Source organism: Arachis duranensis, chromosome 6 (genome assembly GCF_000817695.3).
Source record: "Arachis duranensis cultivar V14167 chromosome 6, aradu.V14167.gnm2.J7QH, whole genome shotgun sequence".
Taxonomy (NCBI): domain Eukaryota; kingdom Viridiplantae; phylum Streptophyta; class Magnoliopsida; order Fabales; family Fabaceae; genus Arachis; species Arachis duranensis.
In genome coordinates, this window is record NC_029777.3 from 4,627,947 (window position 1) to 4,639,218 (window position 11,272).

At 27.5% G+C, this 11,272-nt stretch overlaps 1 protein-coding gene across 1 annotated transcript; it reads right to left on the minus strand.

Moving 5' to 3' along the window:
• Positions 1-577: 577 nt before the first annotated feature.
• On the minus strand, positions 578-2,001 carry LOC107492100 (transcription factor bHLH96). Its single transcript, XM_016113075.3, has 3 exons — positions 1,493-2,001; positions 992-1,345; positions 578-903 (listed from the first exon to the last, which is right to left on the minus strand). Exons 1-3 carry the CDS (start codon positions 1,880-1,882, stop codon positions 811-813), a joined length of 837 nt encoding a protein of 278 aa, XP_015968561.1. The 5' UTR covers positions 1,883-2,001; the 3' UTR covers positions 578-810.
• Positions 2,002-11,272: the final 9,271 nt, after the last annotated feature.

Here is an 11,272-nt window from a genome sequence, read left to right on the forward strand (position 1 = left end):
CTTTCAATTCCTTCTCTTCAGAATCTAACAACAGTGCAAAACTATACTCATTCATTCATTAATTTATTGTTAATAATTGATTTGCATTATATAGATATTTACAAGTGTGAATGCATGAGAAATTAAAAGTAGTGAATAAACAAGAAAAGGACAAGAGATGAGAGAAATAAAAGAAAAGGACTAAAGGGTACATGAAAATAATGTTATTATTGCAAAACAAATATTAAGTTAAGGCATCATTTTCATGGAGAGTTACATGACGAGATTATGCTCAATTGGGGCATGTGGTGGAGATTCATACCATGGCCTACCACTCATAAAGCAAGCAACCCACAATTGACTCAGCACTTATTATTATTATTATTATTATTATTATTATTATTATTATAGTAAAATCCTAGCTTCTCTTCCCATTCCCCAAGAAAAACAGAAGGCACAGATTGTAATGTTATACGTATTAATTTTGTGTATGATCCCTTATACATCTTTTATTTTAACATAAAAAATTATTTTTATATTAAAAAAAATACCAAAAAATCATTTTTATACCTATATATATATACTTAAGAAGAAGGACTAAACCAAAAAACTTGTCCAAGGTTTCCACATAGCTAGGCACTAATCAGTGTATTAACATACATATAGGTAGGTAATAATAATTTGGTACAACTTGAAACCTAGAATAAATTAAAGTAGCCACATAGCCAAAGAAAAATGAAATATCATAATCACCATCACTAATAATTAAGGTCTTGATTGAAAAAAATAAGCAATGCTGATTAGTAGTTCAAATTAAATAAATATCCCTAATTATTCAACAGACTCATGTTGAATGTTTTCCATCATTTGACACACAGCCGTGGCTATCTCATCCACTGATTCCAACTTGCAATCGTCTTCCACCTTCACCAAAAAAATCAAACAATTAATTTGAAGTAGTTAGTAAATGAAATTAAATTAGTGAAGTAATTAAAGAAAGAAGAAATGAAACCTTAACGCTGAGAGAATAGAGGACAATATCATTGTTAGTGGTGGTGACATTAAGATGCAAGATTGTGAGACGCATGGCTTGCAAATTAGACACCATCTTCAAGAGCTGCTTGGGCTTTTTCTTTGACCTTATTTTCAGATTTGCATGGCTTTCCACCATTGTTACTTCAATATCAGCATTCCCTGTCACTTGTGGGAAGCCGAAGAACTCGGAAAAAGGCATGGTTCCAATTTTGTTATTTGTATGATCAGATCCTCCATCTTCATCGCTAGTAGTAGCAGCAAGAAACTGCAGTTTCTGCTCAAGCACCTTCACATAGTTAATAGCACCCCCTATTATGGACGCTTGATCGCCCTGCACAGATCGGATCGGATCAGATCGGATTAATAAAGTAACTGTTAATTCAAAAATACGAAAAATCAACTACTGAATCAGTCATTGTGTATTTGTATATAAATATACGTATTGTTTAAGTGGTATTTAATTTATACCTATACATACCCTTTGAACGTAAGAATCTGGCATGAGATTGCGAAGGAGAGAGAGGTAATCATTCATTTGCTTCCGTCGGTTACGTTCGACGGCAATGTGAGTCATTCTTTGGTTCTCGATCTCCTCCTTGTTCTTTCTTGTCTTTCCTCTCCTTCTCTTGGGACGCTCAGAACAAGTTGATGTGGTATCCATGGTTGTTTCTGTTTCTTCCGGCGGCGGTGGTGGCGGTGACAGTAAATAGTGTAGGCCAGTATCATTGTTGAAGTTGAAAAAGTCCAAGTCCTTGTTGTTGGTGTCGTTGATTGCATAAGAAGAAGAAGGGAGTGGTTGTTGAATGTTGTTATTAGTATACAACACAGCTTCCAGAGCCATGTCTCTCTCTGACTCAGGCAAGCACATGTGTATGTTATTCTTCTTCCTCTTCTTCTTTCTTATTATTATTATATATAATAATTAGAAGAAGAAGAAGAAGATTGATTGGGTACTAATACTATTCTCTTCTCTTCTCTTGGATTGGACTGCCTTTTTCATGTTATAAAGGGATTTCAAATATATGGACAGTGCCTCTGCACGTGAAATATTACCATTTTATTTATATATATCTATACAATCAATCTCATTTTTATACACAAATGGTTAGTTTCAATAAGGAATTATCTAATTATTTTTAATTATTAATTTAATGTAAAGATAATTATATCTAAGTCTTTATTTATATTTATTTATTAGAGATATAATTTATTAATATCATTTTTTTATTAGTTTAAATTTTTAAAATAAATAGTCTAATGACATAATATTATAGTCCTATATTTAGAAGGAATGAATTTATCTCTGTACATACAACATAAACATAATATTTTAATTTCACACTTTAAACTTATCAGTGTGTGAAAATTTAGTGAGAGTAGTAGACTATATATTGTAGGCAAGGCAACTTAACTGTACGTACGTATGTACATACATACATATATACATACATGCATAGTAAATATTTATTATTAAGGTGGTCAAACGGGTTATTATTATATATAAAAAAACAGGCTACTCGTTTAATTTTTGAATTAGCTCGTTTAACTCGTTATTTTTTAGATTAATCAAATTTAATTTATTTAATCCGAAATTTAAATGGACTTAATTTTAAAGGTAAAATTTATCTATTTAAATAAATAAACAAATTAATCTAATAAATTTAGTTTATTTTAACGATCTTATTTATTATATTATTAATATAAAAATATTTTGTTCATTGACTCTGGTTATCTGGTATTCTGGTGCAACACCCAATTGCTATAAAAAAGATGAAGAGGTAATTGTTCTGGTTTTTTTATGAAATTAGGAGATAAATTATTTCCACCCATATATTATTGTATTTTGTATAATGAGTTTGTTTTGTACATTTTAATATATTAAATAATCATATATTTAACATTAAATATACGCTAAAATTACATAAGTATTCTTTAAGTTTTATAGTCTCCAAAAAATAAAAATTGTGCAATAAACTAATTATAAAATTTCATTTAGATATAATATTTTATATTCGGAGAAATAAAATAAATGAAAATCTATACAGGTACGAAGCTGATGATCTGGTTGCTAGGACCCTACGAGAGTGCAGTCGTCACGCTTCTCAAGTTCTCATCGTGGGAAGTGTTTGTTTCCAATTACTGGAACTGTCTTTAATCAATTCCTAAGTAGGAAAACCCCTTCATTAAGCTTTGTTTGGGGTGGAAAGAAATAGAAAAGAGAGAAATTAAGTGAAAAAAAATAGAAAAAAAAATTGAAGTAAAATTTAATTTTTAGAGATGTATTTGGATAAAATAAAATAAAATAAAAAGATATTAAAAGATAAATAATTTATATTATTTGTTTAGAAAGAAAAATAGAGAAAAAAAACAAATTAAATTATATAATGATAATATTATTTTTCATATTATATAATAATATTATTATGTATATAATTATGTAAATATTTATAAATGTCATTAATAATTTTAAAAAAAGAAATATCTAAATCAATAATTACATGTACATTGTTTTAAAGAGGTAAACCAATCACATTATATCATTTGATTAATATATTATGTCTTATATTACACTTACAAATACATATCAAAGAAATCTTACATGGTAACACGCTAAGGTCAGCTAAAAATAAAATTTACATATGAAACTAACAAATTTAATACTAAAACTTCTTTGATTAAGTCATTACTAATAGCATAGACTTATTTGACTAACTCATTACTAATAGCATAGTTAACAATAGTTATAGTTATGAAAGTCACAAAAAAAAAAAAAAAAGACATGAGGTATTATCATTATAAGCCTTAATTAAGTCATAGATATATTACCCATAAAATATAAAGATACTAGTATCTTTGTTGATCTTAAAGTTATATTTGTGTTAAGTCTCAAAATATTAGCCACATTACTAAGACTATTGTTCTTAGAGTACACCTACTTCTTTCATCAATTCATATAATGTGGCAAGACGTACGTCAACTGGAACACCAAAAAATTCTCTCTTAGCTCTATCTTCTCTGCATCAAAAGCAGTAACACCTCATGCGCAATTCTGGCATCACACCTAAATTTTCTAACTCTGTCCACACGTCATTTTTAGAGTAAATTCGAGGTCTACTTTACTCAAGAATCACAAGACCCCTTTCAACTATTCACACTTGTTGTTTAGCAATTTGAACATGTTTTTTAGCTACCTGCACTTGTTCTTCAGCTGTTAACACTTATTTTTTATCAATATTAATTGATCTCTCATAAAAATGATTCTCATCTTTCATTATCTCAGTCAATGCTTGAATGCCTTGACTCATTCTTTTTATTTCTGACTATAATTTATCACTCATGGTTGTTTTACATTTGGTACCTCTTGATGATATTTTTTGAGAGCCAGTTGATTAGTTAGATAAACCAATTTCAGGACTATGACCCATTATAAAACTAGTAGCATTAGGAGTAATTGGCTCATTATTCCACTCCTCTTCTATATTTAAGAAACTATCATCATCATTCAAGTTAATTGTTTCTTTATGCTTCTCCCACCTTTTCACTTTTTTTTGACACTTTTAGCATGTTTTTCTATTGCCCTGTCTGTACTATATATCTCAAACAGTTTATCATAGTGTTTGATTGGAGTACGCATCCACTTTTTCACTTCTGGTTTTGCCTAAATCAAATAGAAGAATATTTACTATGAGTATGTCTATATTTAAATATATATTATTGAAATAATTCTTCAATATTTACTAGTGAAATTTAAAACCAAAAAAGAGAGTAAATGCATAAAATTTACCCTAATCAATTCTTTCCAAATTTCAGCTTCATCTTCAAACATCTTTGTAATTGGATTTCAAGAAAATCCACTAAGCCCATGAAAATGATCATAACAAACTCCAAAATGATCCTTTAAAGTCTTGAGTCTATTTTTAAGATTCTCTTTGTGGAGGTGGTTACCATAAATAGATCTTAAAAGTAAAAGTATATTGTCATATGCCATTGTAGTAAATGTGCCATCCACACTATTTTCTTTGCGACATTCTTCAATCAAAACATCAATGAAGGTTGTATCCATTTCGTCGGTCTATCTTAGGGTATCCTGACTAGTGGCCTCACATTGACATGATGCTCTCTTTGTCATTAGCACTTGTCAATCTACAAAATAAATGGATAGAAATAACATCCATAATCTTAAATCAAACTATTTGTAAACTATCTTATCAGTTATTCAACAAATAAAGATTCAACACACTACATAACTACGACATGTGACAAGTTGATTCAATAATTACACACCAAAATCATTGAACAGAATACAATAACACATCAAGAGGTAACATGAATTCAATAATAACAAATCAAAGTTATAATATCAGCTCAACGCACACATAATACAACTAATAACTTTATTTGTAAAATTTTTTAAATGAGTAATCAGAGCTCTAGTTAATAGTCAGCCTACATTTAAGCAACTATTTCATCCCTTAACATGGCTCCCCAGCTATAGTCTTCATCTTGTTCATGTCGAACTATTTCATCCTTTTCTAAATTATTTTCTTGTAGTTCTCGGTCAACTTGAGCTATGAGATGTGGATTAGGATTTACACCCATTAAAAAGTTATGTAATATGCAATAAGCTAGCACAATTTCAGTCATAGTTTCAAAATCATGATATAGTTCAGTGTAACTTGTAATTATTACAAATCTTTTCTTCAAAACTCCAAATGACCTTTCAATAACATTTCTCAATGAAGCATGACGAAGATTAAATAATTTTTTTTCATTCTGTGGGCCACGTCTTGCATGCTCTTTTAAGTAATACCTTACACCTCAATATAGGGTAATTAATTCATGCTTCAACATAAATCCGGCATCCCTAAGGTAAAAATTTTTTACAGAATCCGTCATTTAAAATGGTTAATTTAGTATAAACACACAAACTACTAATCCTTACCTACTAATGAGACAATATAGTTTTATGTACATGTTAACCTCGTGGAAGTTTAAGATTATCATCCCTTAATAATACATTTTTAAGAACTTTTGAGTTAGATGTTGTTCCTTTCCAATCCGTTAATACATAAGTGAACTTCACATCAAAATCACATGCAACTAATACATTTTGTGTCGGCCAGTCTTTTCTCCTTCGAAATTTGGGTTGATCTGCTATAGGTACTTTGACACGAAAATTTGTTCCATCTATAACTCCAATACAATCTTAAATAATAGTCCATTAATTAATAGGATCGTCGGAGAAATAATGGATGCAGATGGTTGTCGAAGAAATTCATCTTCTAGTAAAATAATTACCCATAACACAGCATGGAAGTGGCGGCTAACAGTTTCTCCAGAGCGGTGGTAGAAAAAAAGAAACGATTCTAGTTTTCACATTATGAGCTATTATATACAAGAACTTAGCAACTTGCTCTTCTACTATAACATGTTTTGTATCTCTCATTTGACATGTTGCTCTTAATTTTTCACACAATTGAAGAAATGCATCAGGGTCCATGCGTAGGATGTCACGACATCTATGAATTTTTCTTAACTGTTGCATTAAATTAGCTCGAATTTGTTCTCGCCCAACCAATTTATGGGAGATGAATTTGTCAACCCGCATAGACATAAATCTCAATAAATATAACATGTGCACGATGTAATATATCAGTGTTATTGTGCATAATTTCTGTCGTCTTTTCCAATCCTCCCTCAAAACTGTTAATATATGTTCTTGGTTTTCAAGGATTAACATATTTTTCTGATTATCGACCCAAACTTAAAGGAAAGATTTAGTAGGAAATCACAATTAAAGATGTCTTTCATATTGGCGACCAAAAAATTTTCTTCATGATCAGCCTTATCCATTTAATAAGCACTTTATACTTTTAAATGTATATATCGTAGATTTACAGCACCAACAAAAATAAAAAATATAACATCATATGTTAAGCATAAGCAATGCAATTAAATAAATAGTATTTATATATATGACCTCCTAATCAAAGAATATAATTAATTATAAAAGAATCTCAACTAATTGAAAGATAACAATTTTTTATACCTTTCGAAAAAACTTAAACATAAACTATATATGAAAGAAAACAAAATAAAAAACACAGAAAACGAAAGCAACTAATAGGAGTTAATGTGGTTTTGGATTTAAATTTATATAAAAATAAAAAAATTATGGATATATAGAAAAAAGTATTTTAAAAGAAAATTATTAAACACTATAAAAAAAATTTTTTATAGATAAAGACTATTCACATAAAGATAATAATTAATTTGTTATATGTTATATCATAAATTAATTTAATCAAATATTTAAAATTGCTTAACGTTTTTTTAGTTGTAATTTTTATATAAAAAAAATTATTTTAATCATCTTCATCATCTATTCATGTGAGAATTACTTATGAATTTTGTGTATAAATAAATAAATAAAATAGCTGAATATTTATAAAAGTGTAGATTTTGGAGCAAGTTTGCGAACAAGCGTGGTAGACCAAGTTTACTTTACCGTGAAAAGTAAGTTGTTAATTTCTATGGTTTAATAATTTAGCTCCCTAATTCATATAATTTGTGTGTGTCCTGCGAAATCAATTAGTTTACCTAAACCAAGTTTACTTTACTATTTTTTATTGGAGTATTTTATCAAATAGTTTATAGACATGAAAATTAACAAACTATGAATCACCATTTTTTTATTGGAGCATTTGATCAAACAGTTTACATACATAAAAATTAACAAAGTAATAAATCAAACCAAAATATATTCTATGTCCATATACTTTAAAATTGAATCACAAACACAGATCCATCAATATATAGCATCAAATGTGAAATAAGAGCAACATCAAAAAATTATATATAGTCTATACACATCAATTCTTTCAACTCTGATAAACTTATGAATCAGTAGGTTTGTATTTTTTCACTGGAGTATTTTATCAAACAGTTACATACATGAAAATTAACAAACTAATAAATCAAACCAAAATGTAATCTCTGTTCTTATACTACAAAATTGAATCTCAAACACACAGATCCATGAATCTAATAAAGAATGAAAGGTGAAATAAGAGTAACATAAAAAATTTACCAGATTTTACTAGTAGATGCAAGATGCTGGGACCATAATGGTGAGCAGTGGTGGGGAAATAGACCGTTGGTAACAGTTGTAGTGGTTGATAGTATTGGAAGCGGGTAGCATGCACGATTGAATCCCATATTGAAGAAGAGTCTTCGAAAAAAAGAGAAGGGTAGGGTTTGGAATGATGGAATGGATTGAGTTTTCCTTTCGTTTTCTCGTCTTAGTTGAGGAGAAAAGTTTTTGGTGGGTCTCATTCACTTTTTGCTACTATTATATTTTTTTCTTCATATTTTCTTTCAAAACCAAACAAGTGAAACTTCACATTTTCCTTCTGATTCTTTCTGTCCATGTTAAATTCCCCCGATTTTTCATCTAAACAAACAAAACGTAAAGAAATTAAAGAGAAAAATGATAATTAGGTCTATAAAAATTTTAATTTTAGATTCATTAATTCTTAAAAGAACTATCAATTTAGTCTTTTCAAATAACAATGGGTGGAGATATAATATCTTTTTATTAATTTATCAATTAAAATTTAACGGTGATATTTATATATATTGTTAATTATTTTGACATTTTTATTTATAAAAAATAATTATATAAATAATAATTTTTGGAACGAAACTTTATTTATTTTGATAGGATTTGTAATAAATAGAGAGCAGTTAATAAAAAATATATAAAAATTCAAAAGATAATAAATATTTTACTGTCCAAAACTAAATCATTTTCATATCATGTGACAATAATGAGACATACACCACTGTAAATAACAAAATATATGAATAAATTTGTTTTATTTTACACTATTCATTGACAGAAAAACATATAAGACGTAATTAATACTTTTTTAAGACTAATTAGTCCAAAATTAACATCTTTAAAAATATAATTGTTACTTTATTCAAATCAAATTATTAAAAACCAAATAATACACCCTTATTATTTTTCAAGCATTTTGGCAATATAATAGTATTTTAGGTAGTGTTTGGAAGAGAGACAGACACATAAAGACTGAGACTGAGAAACAGAGACTGAAATAAATTTTAGTATTATATTTGGTGTAAAGTGAGGTAGAGACTGAAATAAGAATAATGAAGCTCTAATTTAATTTGCACAAAAGATAAAGTTGGAATTAATTAATTAAAATGAGGGTATTTTAGATATAAAATATTATTAAAGTTTCAGCCTCTGTTTTTAAAAATTTCAGTCTCGTGTCTCTCTACTTTTTGGAGGTACTGAAATACTGAAATTTTAGAAACAAAAATTAAAATTTTAGTACCAATCTCTAATCCAACAAATATAATATTAAATCTCAGTTTCAATTTTAGTACCTTAAAACAAACGCTACCTTAATATAAGCGATATGAATGGAAGTTGTTGTTAGAATTTTTTGTGTAGACTTCCATTGATTGTTGGCTTTTATCTTTGTCAAAATGAGTTAAATGTTTAAATATGATATTTTTGTAAATTTATGAAGTGATCGAATAATTCACTTTAAATTTTGGATGTCACTATGTATTATTAGACTTTGGAACTTAATAACTAATGTAAATGATAAAATAAAATAAAAAGGTGTAAAATTTTTGTGATTTAAATATTTAATAGTTAAAATTAAAGGTGTTTATTGGTAGTGGATCAGACCGAATCAAATTTAAATAAACCTAGATTGATCGAATCTATTTTGAACTGACTAAAAAATAAATTAAAGACTAATTCGATATAAAATTAGCATATACCAATTTATAAATTTTATATATTAAAATAATAAAATTTTATTTTTAAAAATTAAATATAACAAATGTTGTCATATTTATATTAAAATATATTATTTTAAAATAAAAATATTAACTAAAATAATTACACGTGAGTGTCATGCACCGTATATAGTAATCGTTCCCTTTTTAATACGCCAAATTCAGCACAATAATCTAAAATAGCTAGGTCGACCAGCTGCCAAGTTTGAATAAATTAAAATATATGTGCAGCATACACATAACAAGCACAGGATTAAAATAAAGCTTTTCTGGAATTTGTATATTGATTTTACAAAGAACCAAAAATTTATACTCAATAAATAAGGACATGATATATTTTGATATAACTAACGTCGCATGTGTCGCCTCTCTAATTTATTGGTAACAGACACAGACATATATTTAATTAGTCAAGGCAGGAATATTCTCGTTACAATATAACGACAACTAAACTCTTCAAGGAACAAATCGAATATATTTCACCTAACAAATTTAAAATTAAACTGAAGTGGTAACTTGAATGAATATATATAATAAGACCCTTAAAAAACACTAGTGTATGTTTGGTAAGGCGTGTAAATATACGTATGTATAATGATAAGAAAAAACGAAGTAATGATAAACAAAAAATAAGAATTAAAATAAAAAATTAAAAATTAAAAAATAATAAATTAAAATNAAAGAAATTCTTTAACTTAATTTATTTAGACCATAATTTAGAAATTAAATTAAAAAGACTCATTCAATATTTTATTCAATTTTTTATATAATAAGAGAGAATCTTATTTAATCTCATTTGTTTACACTATAATTTTATCACGAAATTAATAAATATTTTGGCACTCCCTAATTTTTTATGTCGACTACAATAATTTAAAAAATATTTATAATTTTTATTATGTTAAATAAAAAAAACCCTAAGCCACTAATATAAAATTTAATATAATAACTAAATAAACAAAATTAAAATATAAATTAATAATTACTAAATAATATTTAAATTTTTTATATCATAAACATTTATAGTATGTATTATTTTTTTCTATTTTTACTGCTGGTGAAATCCAATGAGTAATAATTTCATGGTATCGTTGAATAATTTATCATAGTTGCAATAGTAGGTCACAGTGAAAACCATCTAGGGGAAATTATTCATCAATTATTGGAAAGGAAAAGAAAAGAAAAGAAATGCAAATTAAAGTGGTAGCATGCATGTGAATGAGCAATGCAAGTAGCTAGGGTTCAGCTTTTTGTGTGATGGGTGTAAGTAAGAGTGAGAGTAGCCTAATACACCCATGAAAAAGTTCACAATAATTGGGATTAAATTAAGAAAATTTGTTATAAAAATAGATTAGAAGGCGCGCGTGTAGGGCAAAGGAAGTTGTGGGCCTCAAGTTTATGGCGCGTGAAGGGAAATGGC

Coding starts and splice junctions, on each gene's coding strand:
- LOC107492100 (XM_016113075.3), bottom strand. CDS start 1,882: ATGTGCTTGCCTGAGTCAGAGAGAGACATGGCTCTGGAAGCTGTGTTG. Junction 1,346..1,492: donor CAGATTCTTACGTTCAAAGG/GTATGTATAGGT, acceptor CGATCTGTGCAG/GGCGATCAAGCGTCCATAAT. Junction 904..991: donor TCTATTCTCTCAGCGTTAAG/GTTTCATTTCTT, acceptor TTTTTGGTGAAG/GTGGAAGACGATTGCAAGTT.